Here is a 14,058-nt window from a genome sequence, read left to right as displayed (position 1 = left end):
TAATAACTTTACCATAAGATCATCCTAAGAAATCAAAAGGATTTATTTCAAAAAAAAAATAAAAAAAAATCAAAAGGATCCTAATCATATCATATAAAGAATATCACTGGAAATATTAAATTCTCTGAGATTTATTTTCTATTTATATTTGAAAAGAATTTTGTTACATAAATTTATGAACGTACTCCATTCCGGTCCATATGAAATTTCTTAACAACCGTTTTAAAATTGAACATTTAATTGGTAACGAAATCTAAGTAAAGAAACTAAATCCTTTTAATTCAAGGATAATTAGGATCCCGTCAAATTTCTTTCAAATTTGAGATTTTCTTATTATTAAATCTTTGTTATGCTTTACATCTAACAATCAATAACTTGCCAAATTTTTGGTTTTCTCTCTAGACTAAACCTAGTAGAGAAGGAAAAGTTTTCCATGACTCTGTGAGTTGGTGGAAGTATAAGCTTGAAAACAATGAATTTTCATTGTCATGGCGGACGATCTGTCAAAGATTTGGGAGAAACTATCTTTGAAGGATGACAAGATAGTGGAATGGGAGGCACCAGTTGGGGAATGGGAGGAAGTCTCATCACGGGGTAAATCCTGTGTGGTGGGAAAGCTGATTGGGGACCGATTTGTGAGCAAAGAAACGATTAAGACAACCCTTCTGAAGTGGTGGAAACCAAGGGGAACTTTATCGTTTAAAGTACTGGGAGAAAACATTTTCCTGGTGGAATTCACTGATGCAGGGGATAAGAAGCGGATCCTTGATGACAGGCCATGGGTCTTTGGGGGAAGCCTATTCCTGATTGAAGATTTTGATGGGCAGTCCTCAATAGCAAATTTCTCTTTTGACAGTGCATCATTTTGGGTGAGAATGGTGAATTTGCCTTTAGCATGCATGGGACAAGCAATAGGGAGAATGTTGGGATCCTCTGTCGGAGTGGTAGAAGCAGTGGATACGGATAGTCAGGGAGTTGGCTGGGACGAATCTTTCCGTGTTAAAATTCGAATTGACCTGTCAAAGCCTCTGGCCAGGGGTAGAATGCTGAAATTACAAGGAAAAACACACAAGATTGTTTTCCAGTATGAGAGGCTACCAAAATTTTGTTTTCATTATGGAGTTATTACTCACGGGGGAGTGGGATGTCCTGGTAGAACTGATCTGCGCTAACAGGAGAATTCATTCGAATTTGGGCTTTGGTTGAGAGCCCCTTCCCCACCTCGCAGACATGATCGTGGTCAGGATAGAGGGACGATAAAAAAAGGGGCGAACCACCATGAACGTGAAGGGAACGAGGGCGAAAAAAATTACTATGGGAATGGCGCCGGGCAAAATCAGGAGGTGAGGGGCGGCGCCAGTGAGGGTTCCCACAACCTCAAACGGTCAAAAGCACCAAAGGAAAGAAGAGAAGATTCGGGCGTTGATCATGGAGATATGCAAGGATCTTTTCATTTCAAATCCCAACCTGTAGCGGAAGGTTTCCATTATGGTGGTCGCAAGGAAAGGAGAGGAATTAATGGTAGTAATGGAAGGCAAATACATAAGGAGAGTTCCTCAATGTTTAGGGATGATTTCAAATATTCAAGCTTTTCAAATGGGCAGATTTCTTCAGTATTAAATGAGAAGTTAAAGCAGGTGGAGGAAGGAAAGAAGATGGGTTTGGAAAAATGTGGAAGTGACGTAGCTGGTGGGTCTCCACTTGGGTTCTCTAGCCCAGTTCCACGTAATGAGAAGAGTGTATTTTTGGGACCAATGTTGGCAGAGGTGGAAAAGACGTTGCTGGTTGAGCAGGGGCTCTCGACGGAAAGAGGGAAATTAATAATGGTATTTGTGGGGGAGCAGTCACAAAATGGAAAAGAAAGGCAAGAGAGGAACATGAGGCACTGGGCGGATCAGTAGCACCTGGACAAAAAGCACGAAAAAAACAGGAAATAAGTAGAGAAAATAATGAGCTAGCAGAGGTAACAGAGAATACCCCTGCAGAGAACTAGTTGATTATTCGAAATGGATAAGGATTGGCGGTGGCTGTTGAACAGCCCCACCGACTGCAATGAGGATCATAAGTTGGAATTGCCAAGGTTTAGGAACCTTCGGACAGTTCGAGAACTTTGCCGGTTGGTAAAGAAGAAGCGTCCCATGATGGTTTTCTTAATGGAAACCAAACTAAGGAAGACAAAGATGGAGTTGGTTCGTCACAAGTTGGGGTTTCCCAATTTATTTGTGGTGGATTGTATTGGCAAGAGTGGCGGATTGGCTTTATTATGGGGAGAAGATGTGGACGTTGATATTGAAAATTTCAGTCAACGCCACGTCAATGGTATTATTACAACCCAAGATTCGGTCCCTTGGAAGTTTAAGGGTTTTTATGGTCACCCGGATGTTAACAAACGAAAAGAAGCATGGAACCTTTTACAATTTCTAGCTCGGCTTACACCTGACCCATGGCTCTGTATAGGGGATTTTAACGAAGTTTTGACGCAGTCAGAGAAATAGGGAGGAAGGGGCAGGCCTAGCAGACAGATGCGGGACTTCCAATTGACGTTGGAAAATTGTGAGTTGACAGATATGGGGTATAGGGGTCCCAAGTTTTCGTGGAGCAATTGTCGGGAGAGCCACGCTTTTATAAAGGAGAGGATTGATAGGGGTGTCACGAATTTGGGGTGGCGTGATATTTTCCCGGAAGCAGAACTGGCTGTGGAAGCCTCAACTGTATCTGATCATGCGGTTTTAGAGGTGTTTTTGAGGGGCACTAAGCAGTTCCACAGAAAGGAATTTCAGTTTCGGTATGAAACAAGTTGGAGTGCTGAACAACAATATCAAGACATTTTTCTAAATGCATGGAATCAGACAAATATAAGTGCTAACAAATGGGCCCATTTGAACCATAAATTGTCTTGTTGCCGCATGGGATTTATGGAATGGAGGAAAGGTGAGCACGGGTCTCCAGAAAAAACCATCCACCATTTGAAGCAAAAATTAAATTCTGTCCAGGGAAGTTGTGATGTGCGGGCGGGAGAGGAAGCAGCTTTTTTGTAGAAAAAGATAAATTCTTTGCTGGATCAAGAAGATATGAAATGGAAACAGAGAGCAAAGGCGGATTGGTTGAGGATGGGGGACCGAAATACAAAATTTTTTCATGCTTGTACCAATCAGAGGAAAAAGAAAAACCAGATTTTTAAGATTCAAGATGCGCAGGGAGCAACCTGGGAGTCTCTAGAAGAAATAAAGGTAGCTTTTGTTGACTATTTTGCTAATTTATTTACTGCTGGGGGTGGTAGTAATATGGACCAGGTTTTGCAAAATATTAATACAAAAGTAACGGAGGAAATGAATAATGAATTGTTGAAAGATTTTTCCTGTGAAAAAGTTACTTTTGCTCTCAAACAAATGGGTCCCTTTAAAGCCCCGGGGCCGGATGGATTTCCTACGGGATTTTTCCAGAACCATTGGGAGACTACTGGGGGAGAGATTGGCATGTTTGTTGTTGATGTTTTAAATTCTAGAAGGATGCCGGAGAACTTAAATCTTACGCATATAGCCTTGATACCCAAAGTAAAGAGCCCGAAGTGCGTAACAGAATTTAGACCCATTAGTCTGTGTAACGTGTTATACAAACTTATCTCCAAGGTCCTTGCAAATCGGTTGAAGAAAGTGTTACCTCATATTATAGCCCATACTTAAAGTGCTTTTGTCCCTGGTAGACTCATTTCTGACAATATATTGGCAGCTTATGAAACTTTGCATACCATGCATACTGGTATGAAGGGTAAGAAGGGTTTTATGGCTATAAAACTGGACATGAGTAAAGCGTATGATAGGGTGGAGTGGGGCTTTCTGGAGGAAACAATGAGGCGGATGGGATTTGCCCCTAGGTGGAGACAATTGATGATGATGTGTGTAACTACGGTAAATTATTCCATTTTGGTGAATGGGGAACCATGTGGGCATATCCAACCCTCAAGAGGTCTCAGACAAGGGGATCCGATTTCGCCATATTTATTCCTCCTATGTGCAGAAGTCCTTTAGTTCCATGGTGATACAGGCAAACAGGGATGGATTACTGGCAGGGGTTCCTACATCCAAATATGGACCCCGGGTAAGCCATCTATTTTTTGCTGACGATAGTTTGCTATTTTGCAGGTCGAGTATTGCACAATGGAACCAATTGTCAAACATTCTAAAATTATATGAGGAAGCTTCGAGCCAAAGATTAAATAATGCAAAAATTGCCATCTTTTTTAGTCATAACACGACTCAATCGATCAAGGAGGAAATTGTGAAGGAGGCAGGAATACCGGTTACACAACGTTACGATACCTATTTGGGGTTGCCGGTGTTGGTGGGCAAGTCGAGAATTGTGGCTTTTCGGAGTATAAAAGATCGGGTATGGAAACGTTTACAAGATTGGAAGATTCATTTTCTTTCACAAGCCGGTAAGGAAATTCTACTTAAAACGGTGATTCAAGCAATCCCTACGTATAGTATGAGTGTGTTTCTTTTCCCAAAAGCCCTATATGTGGAACTAAATTCTTTAATGCAACAATTTTGGTCGGGTCACCAAAATAAATCCAAGGTGCATTGGATGAGTTGGAGTCGTATGGGCTTAGCCAAAGCTGATGCAGGCTTGGGTTATAGAGATTTTGGGAGCTTTAATAAGGCTTTGTTGGCAAAACAGGGATGGAGACTTTTGCAAAAACCCGATAGTTTTCTCTCAAAAATTATGGAAGCAAAGTACTATCGAGGTGGTAATTTTCTAGATTCCGATCTAGGGGATAGACCGTCCTTTGCTTGGCGTAGTATCCATAGTTCTTGTGAGTTGCTAAAGGAAGGATTAATATGGAGAATTGGGAATGGTCAGCATGTACGAATTTGGAAGGATAAATGGCTTCCTCAGCCGACTACTTACATGGTACAATCTCCGCCCGTTTTATTGGACCCGAATGCTTCGGTTAGTGAGCTAATTGATCAAGATACGAAGTTGTGGAATATCAATATTTTGGAGAACCTGTTTCTCAAGGAGGAGATCCAACTAATTTTGTCTTTACCAATAACTACAGCTAACCAGGGGGATAAGCAAATCTGGAGGGGAACAAAAAATGGGCTTTTTTCTGTTAAAAGTGCCTATTTCCTACAGAGAGAGATGGAACAACGAGGAGTGGCTGAGACTTCTTTTAGGAGAGGAGTTAGCAAAGTATGGCAGGAAATCTGGAAACTTCGCCTCCCAAATGTGGAAAAAAATTTCTTATGGCGTGCTTGTCATGAAATTTTGCCAACTCAATTCAATTTACACCGAAGAAAGATTGAAGAAGATGCTTTGTGCCCACAGTGCGGAAGTGAAGCAGAATTAGTGATCCATGCCCTTTGGCAGTGCCCGGCAGTAGTGGATGTGTGGAGTGTGGGGGGTAAAAAATTGCAGAAGTGGTCATTTGAAGGAAGCGACTTCTTACAGTTAGCTGAAAAGGTGTTTTCCAGGTGTGATTTAGAGGAAACCCAACTGTTTGTGGGAATTGCAAGACGCATTTGGCTTAGAAGAAACGACATTGTTTTGGTAAGCCGTTTCAACACCCTACTTCTTTGGTTAATGGAGTGAAAGACTATGTGGCAGAATTTATGAAGGTGACTGAACGAAGGAGTAAGGAAAGCCCACCTACTGCTGTGTTGAGGAATATGAAATGGAAAGCACCGGCACACGGATGGCTGAAGGCAAATTGGGATGCATCCAATGGCAAGACCAAAGGTTGGATGGGATTTGGTGTGGTGGTGAGGGACGAAAAAGGAGCAGTCATAGCAGCTCAATGCAAATCAGTCGTGGGAGCTCTTGATCCTACGGTAGCGGAGGCTCGTGCAGCTTTGATGGCGATCCAAATGTGTGGCGAATGTGGGTTTACGAATGTTCAGTTTGAAGGGGATGCTCAGATTGTAGTAAATGCAGTGAATGGATAGAACGTGGAATGGAGCAGAGTTGGCTTGCTGGTGGATGATTTTCACTGTAAGACACAAGCTCTTCAGTGTTGGAGGATGTCTTTTGTCAGTAAGGAAGGAAATAACGCAGCACACCTTTTATCAAAATTTGCAACTAGCAACTTTGTGGACAAACTGTGGCTTCTTGAGCCACCCGAATGTATTTTGGACGTTATTAAGATGGAGCAAACTGCTCTATCGTGTTGAGAGTTAATGAGAATGCCATGATTTTTGAGTCAAAAAAAAAAAAAAAAATCTTGCCCATTGTCACATAAAATAAATGCTGAAGTTAATGAAATATGAAACTTTAATGCCTCAATGAACTAGAAAGAGAAAATAAATTTTCAATAACTTTAGCATTTATTTTGTGTGACACTTGGCACGTTGTGGATTGTTAGATGTAAAGCATGTCTAGGATTTAATAATAAGAGAATCTCAAATTTTGAAGAAATTTGAAATGATTATGACCTTTAATTCAGTATCGTTATTTAAGGAAAGTAACAAACAAATTAAGGGAAATGCATTTTAGTCTTTGTGGTTTGGAGATGTGACAAATAGCTTCATGATATTTAAAAATGACAAAACACTGCTGGAGGTAAGCCAAAAAAAAAAAAGCAAAAACAAAACAAAGAGGATACTATCATTACAAAATTTGACAGAACAACGTTTTTTAGGGAGTTGATGAGAATTTTGAATTTTTAGCCTAATTTTTTAAGTTTTGTGCTTTTTGAGGTTTGTTTTGTTGGGGGAAAATAAAAGGAAATGGAAGGGAATAAGGGAAAGAAAATATTTATCTTTTTGGTTAATGGGTTTGATCAGAAATTGAAAATTTTAAGCCATTTGGGTTCAAGGGTTTGTGTTTTGGTAAGGTTCTTTGTTTTGACTACATTAAAGATCATCTCATATCTAACGATAGTTTTAAAAATCAGGTATGAGTATGAAAAAATAATATAAAAAAGTGAGGGTAAGTGTAGCATTATTCCAGTATTTTAATGAAGTACTAGTCTTAAGTGGTGGGTCCCATGTTGAATGCACCAATTTTCTTCCCTATGTGGCTTTTCTTCTTAATTTCAAATTTGTGGGCCCACTAATCTTTCATTTATCCCTATGTCTTTTGATGTTTACAATTCTATCCTTTCTTACAAAAAAAGACAATTACTTGATATCTTTTTAAGTTCAAGATTAATAATTAAATATTATTCCACAATTAAATATAAAATGTAAGAATTATAATAAAATAAAGTATGATATCAATTATTTTAACAGAGAAAATAGGCAATTTTAAACTATTATCAATCATAAGCATGTTCTGTTGAAGTTTTGTGTTGTTTAACATTATCCGATTTAATATGTATTTCCATCAAGATCCAAGGAGAGAAGTTGAGACCCCCGAGTCTCCATGTTTTAGGTAAAAAAAAAACTAGTCTTCAGTACAAAATGCCTTCCAAATGCACCGTTAATTATTTCCTTTTATTGGGTTTGTCAGGAACATATTTCTTAATGTTAGTACGTTAAAGTTTGTATTCGTGTGACTCTCACTTTTGTTGTATTTTGTTCTTTAAATATCACATTACCGTGGAACAAAAGAATTAAAATCGGTCAAGGAATTTTTCAAACTGTATTTATAACAGTTGTGAGCACCTTTAATTACTCATAAATTCTTAAAAAAATCTATTGAAATTATCGTTCTTTTTTTTTTTTTTTTTTTTTTGACATGAATTATCATTCTTATTAGTTTCTCATACCACTTTAGCTAGGTCCGTTCATAACACAATAATCACATAAAATTTGTGAAACACCAAGCTGTTTAAAATAGAAAATTCAATGTATAGTAGTAATATACGAGCCTCTAGTGTCTCTCTGAGGTCTATCAAACCCTAGAGGAGAAGGTATCTATTTCCAAGTCCAGGCGGCTGTGGAAGGTGGTGGTTTCAGTCTAAGTTTATGTCGGCTTACGATTCGATGGCAGAAGATCTCTCTCACTTGTGGAGAAATCTTTCATTGACGGAAGAAGAGGAAGTGGAGGTGGAAATTAAGAGTGAAGCTTTGGCTAGGATTGTATCCAGAGGGCAATCTTGTTTGGTAGGGAAGCTGCTCACTGAGAGGTTTATTGGCAAGGACATTATCAGATCACAATTGATCCGATGGTGGAAGCCAACGGGAAGGCTAACCCTCAAAGTTGTGGGGGAGAATTTGTTCTTAATAGATTTTGAACACTTCTAGGACAAAACAAGGATACTAGAGGGAAGCCCTTGGGTGATTGAGGGGAATGTCTTTTCGGTGGCAGATTTTGATGGGGTCACTCCAGTGGAAACAATTGATTTCGAAAAAGTGGCGTTTTGGGTGTGAATGCACAAACTTCCTCTTGCATGTATGGGGACTGAAGTTGGGAGACAGATTGGGTCTACTGTGGGATTTGTTGAGGATGTAGACACTGATGAGAATGGCATTGGATGGGGAAAATTCTTACGGGTAAAAATAAGGATTGATCTTACTAAACTGTTGGCGCGGGGTCGAAGGCTCAAAGTTGAAGGTTCACCGATCTGGATTAATTTTCAATATGAACGAATCTCGTGGTTCTGTTTTCACTGTGGTGTAGTAATCCACGGCAGGGTTGGATGTCTGAAGAGACCTGGCCAAGGAATTCCGGGAGGGGTGCTAGAATATGGTCCATGGTTGAGGGTTCCGCCACCTGGTAGGGGGAATCGAGAGGGACATGAGACGATTACCAGACGGATGGATTCGGATCAGTCTCAAAATGGAGATCAATACATGAAGGGTATGGACAAGGTGGCAGAGGAAGGTACAAAGACAGATTCCAGTGAGGATAGTGGAGGTTTCTATGGAACGCCGGCGGGACTGAATGAAACTTTCTGGGCAACAAATCCAACGGTGGAAACTGCTCAAGATGAAACAGATCCAAGGGTGATGGGGATGGCAAGCAGTAAGGAACACATTGATGATGACTTCGGAAATCATGGGGGTCAGTTTTTCTTAGGGAAAGGATCCGTTGATGCTAAAACAGGAAAGGCCCAAGCTAATAATGAGGATGATACGTTGAAATCGCCGAACATGGGAAGCGACAGTGGGGGAACGGTTTCATATGGGAAGGAATCAAAGCTGGAGAACGGTTTTATAGGGAGTATCTTTGCTGATGTGGCTCGATGCAATTATGTAGGAGATGGGCTGGAGAGTAACGTGGGGCTGGGAGGTAAGGGTTTTGCTTGCCCGGGGCCCACCATAGCAGATGTAGAAAAAAATATGGCAAACACGTCATTAGGAGAAAAAACTGGCCCAGGTAAAGAGCAAATGACAATCACGTGGAAGAGGAGAGCCCGAGGTGCTTCTCAGGTAAAGCTGTCCCCCCGTTCGGAAAATTTGGGTAAACGGAAGACGGTTGGAGAAGCGGTGGTAGGAGATGGTTCGAGAAAGAAGGGTCGGAATTGTGATATTCAAACAGCGACACAAAAGGAGGGGGTAGATGTTTCAAGGAAGAAGGTGCTTGGATCGGGGGTGGCGGTGGCTGGTGTTCAGCCCCGCCGACCGCAATGAGCATCATGAGCTGGAACTGCCGGGGGCTTGGGAACCCTCGGACAGTTCGAGAGCTTTGCCAGTTGGTGAAGATGAAGAAACCCAAAATGGTTTTCCTTATGGAAACCATTCTTAGGAGACCTAAAATGGAGCGGATTCGTAACAGGTTGGGCTTTCCAAATATGCTGGCCGTTGATTGTGTAGGGAAGAGTGGTGGTGTGGCATTGCTTTGGAATGACGACGTATTTGTGGATATTCAAAACTATAGCAGCCGCCATATTAACGCGAAAGTTTGCATGAAACCAAATTCGGTTTCGTGGAAATTTACGGGTTTCTATGGTCATCCGGAGGCAAGCAAACGAAAAGAAGTATGGGGTCTTCTTCGATTTCTCGCAGCGATGGAGCCCAATCCATGGCTTTGTGTGGGGGATTTCAACGAGATCTTATTATTGTCCGAAAAACGGGTGGGAATGGAAGACAAAGGAGTTTAATGGAGGATTTTCACGCAACATTGGCAGATTGTGAATTAGTGGACTTGAGCTATAGGGGGCCTAAATTCACTTGGAATAATGGTAGAGAGGGAGGTGCTTTTATTCAAGAAAGATTAGATCAAGTGGTGGCAAATGAAGGGTGGAGGTCTTTATTCCCGCAAGTTGATATTTTGGTGGAGAGTGCTTCTTGTTCCGATCACCTCCCTGTGTTCATAATGTTATATGAAACTAAGCGGCAAGGAAGGCCATATCGTAAATTCAAACATGAAGCCTCATGGGCTTTGGAGGGAACGTATACCGAGATTATAAAGTCTGCTTGGAAGGCCAGGCGTATACAGACTGATCATTGGGGGGGGCAATATACGTCAAAAACTCGGGAATTGTCAAGGGGAGCTGATGCGGTGGCAGAAAAAGAAAAAAGAACCTGAAACAGAATTAAAAAATTCATGCACCCACTTGGCTGCTTTACAAGCTAAGGAGGGACCAGAATGGATGGAGGAAATTACCAAAATCAAGCTGCACGTGCAGACTCTCATGGAGCAAGAGGAAATACAATGGAAACAAAGAGCGAAGGTGGAATGGCTTAGGAATGGCGACAAAAACACTAAGTTTTTCCATGCTTGTGCAAATCAGCGAAGAAAGTCCAATGTAATCTACTCGGTCTGTGATATGGCAGGGAACCAAATGGAGACTCATGAAGACATTGGGGGTGCATTTGTGGGGTACTTTAATATTTTGTTCACATCAGGCAAGCCAGATCATATGGATGAATGCTTGGAGGCTCTCGACAAACGCATCACGGATGATATGAACGGATGACTGCTAAGACCATTCACGGCTGCAGATGTGGTTACCGCCCTGCAGCAAATGGCGCCTCTTAAGGCCCCTGGACCGGATGGTTTTAATGCATTTTTTTTCCAAAAGAATTGGGACTTGATGGAGCGGAGGTTTGCAATGCTGTGCTTTACTCTTTAAATTCAGGTGTTATGAATAAAGAATTAAATTTTACGTATATTGCTCTGATACCTAAGTCCAAAAATCCTATTAGTGTGTCTGATTATCGCCCTATTAGCCTTTGTAATGTCTTATATAAATTAATTTCAAAGGTACTAGCTAATAGGCTGAAGGAGGTTTTGCCTGCAATCATATCACCGTTTCAAAGTGCATTTATCCCTGGGCGCCTTATTACGGATAATATACTTGCTGCATTTGAAACCCTTCATACTATGCATTCCAGGATGTATGGGAGGACAAGTTTCATGGCAGTTAAGCTGGATATGAGCAAAGCCTATGACAGGGTGGAGTGGATTTTTTTGGAGGCCGTGATGCGGAAAATGGGTTTTGACAATAAGTGTTGTCACCTGATCATGATGTGTGTTTGTACAGCTCAATTTGAAGTGTTGATTAATGGAACCCTTGTAGGGCCGATTACTCCTACAAGGGGTATACGCCAAGGAGACCCCATCTCGCCCTATTTGTTTATCATTTATGCTGAAGCCCTCAGCTCCATGCTAACTCGAGCCGATTGTGAAGGTCCCCTAAGAGGTGTCCCCACCTCCAGGCAGGGCCCCGGCCTAAACCATCTTTTTTTCGTTGAAGATAGTTTATTGTTTTGCAGAGCAAATGTTGCACATTTGCAGTGGTTGACTCATATTTTGACCCTCTATGAACGAGCCTCGGGCCAAAAGTTGAATGTGAATAAAACTGCAATATTTTTCAGTAGAAATACGACGGTCACAGATCGGGAAGCCGTCTTAGAAATTGCAGCTATTCCGGTGACGCAAAGATACGACACATACCTGGGACTTCCGGCATTGGTTGGAAAGTCACGGACTAAGGAGTTTAGGTCCATTATTGACCGGATTGAAAAACGTCTAAATGACTGGAAGCTGAAATTTCTATCGCAGGCCGAGAAAGAGATTTTGTTGAAGGCGGTGGTGCAAGCCATTCCGACGTACAACATGAGTGTGTTTCATCTCCCAAAAGCATTATGTGCCAATATTAACTCATTGATGCAGAAGTTCTGGTGGGGGCACCAATCAAATGAATCTCGTATCCATTGGATGAGTTGGGGGCAGATGGGGCTCGTTAAGGAGAAGGGAGGGATGGGTTTCCGAGAATTTGCCTGCTTTAACAAGGCACTTTTGGCAAAACAGATCTGGCGACTATGGAGAACTCCGGATAGCTTGGTAGTGAGGATTTTGAAGGCTAAATATTTTCCAACATGTGAGGTGATGGATGCCTCTATTGGCTCTAAACCCTCATATGCTTGGAGAAGTATTATTAGCTCGAAAAACCTCATAGAGGAGGGGTTAGTGTGGCGGATTGGCAATGGGGAGAAGACTCGGATTTGGGATGATAGGTGGGTGCCATTACCGAATAGCTTTTTGATACATTCCCCTCCAGAACCAGGTCTTCATGAGGAAATGGTTTGTAAATTAATTGATAAGGATCTGGGTTGGTGGGACTTAAATCTTCTGAAAGCTTCATTTAGCAAAGAAGAAGTGGCAACTATTCAATCCATCCCACTCAGCAGCGCGAGCCAAGAAGACGTGTTGATATGGCGAGGTACGGAAAATGGTGTTTTTTCCGTAAGAAGTGCTTATCATTTGGCAAGAGAAAGGGAAGATAGATACAAGGCTGAGAGCTCAACGAACATGCACAGTAGTGATGTATGGAAACTGATTTGGAAACTGAAAGTCTCAAATGTGGAGAAGAATTTCTTATGGCGTGCTTGCCAAGACATTTTACCAACTCGGACAATCTATTGAGACGAAAAATTGTGAAGGACCCACTTTGTCTGATATGTGGGCTGGAAGCTGAAACACCCATCCATATTTTATGGACTTGCCCTTCAGCCAAGGATGTATGGGGTAATAGCAGGAAGAAATTCCAGAAAAGTGCACTGCAGGGGCCAGCTTTTATTAACATAGTGGAGGAGATGTTGAAGCAAGGGGATGAGGATGAAGTCAGAATTTTTGTGGGTCTATCAAGGCAATTATGGCTCCGTAGGAATGAGGTGCTTCATGGGGGGCAGTTTTGGCATCCAAATACGTTAATAATGAGAGTCAATAATGCAGTGGGGGAGTATAGCCAAGCTGTACAGGGAGCACGCAATGAACAGCAGCAACAAGGAAGACGTGAGGATGAAAAGTGGAAAGCGCCTCCTGTGGGCCGGCTCAAGGTGAATTGGGACGCAGCTCTCAACCTCAAGCAGGGAAGATTTGGCATGGGAGTCGTGGTTCGTGACCATGCGGGCTGTGTTATGGCTGCCCAATGTAGTGTTGGTCATGGCATAACAGACCCTACAATTGCGGAGTCACTTGCCCTTGTCAATGTTGTGCGGTTTTGCTTGGACCTGGATGTGCCGCATATAAGTTTAGAAGGAGATGCCAAAAATGTGGTGGATGCAGTGAACTCAGGGGAAGAAAACTGGAGCAGATTTGGCTATATAATCTAGGATGTTAAATGTCTGCTTGATACTTTTAATTATTGGGAGAGTCTGTTTGTGGGTCGTGAAGCTAATTTTGCTGCTCATCACCTAGCAAAATTAGCAGCAGATATGGGAATCAAACGGCAGTGGTTGGGAGAAATCTCTGATTGTATCTCGGAGACTATCCATAGAGAGCAATCTGTAATCTCTTGTTGATTATTAATGAAGTAGTGAATGTTTCCTCTCAAAAAAAAAAAAAAAAAACAATATACGAGCCTCTAGTGCTAAGTCTTCCATTAAAAGTATTAATATTAACTTTTATATATATCTCATATCTGTGAAGACTGTGATTCATGGAAAAAGATGTTGCAATATTGTAAAAGCAACGTAATTAACCAGCATAGCCTGCAAAGGCCAAGTAAGTTGAAAACTTATTAGATAAAAAATTAAAAAAAAAAAAATTGAAAATTTATATATGGAGAAGGAATTGAACATGCAAGAGAAAAAAAAGTGACATCAAAATTACTAATATAACCTATGTTAGAACCTGATAGGAAATAAATTAATTGGGCTTGTCCAAGATGTTCTGGAAATCATTAGTGTTAAAAAAAAAAAAAAAAAAAAAAACGGAATAATAGAA

At 41.3% G+C, this 14,058-nt stretch overlaps 1 protein-coding gene across 1 annotated transcript; it reads left to right on the top strand.

Annotated features, from left to right (window-relative positions):
• The first annotated feature begins 9,984 nt into the window (after positions 1-9,984).
• On the top strand, positions 9,985-10,413 carry LOC132174147 (uncharacterized). The gene has a single exon (XM_059585843.1). It carries the CDS (start codon positions 9,985-9,987, stop codon positions 10,411-10,413), a length of 429 nt encoding a protein of 142 aa, XP_059441826.1.
• Positions 10,414-14,058: the final 3,645 nt, after the last annotated feature.

Source organism: Corylus avellana, chromosome ca3 (assembly GCF_901000735.1).
Source record: "Corylus avellana chromosome ca3, CavTom2PMs-1.0".
Lineage (NCBI taxonomy): Eukaryota > Viridiplantae > Streptophyta > Magnoliopsida > Fagales > Betulaceae > Corylus > Corylus avellana.
The sequence above is the reverse complement of the archived record's forward strand: the minus strand, read 5'-3'. Positions and strand labels throughout refer to the sequence as shown.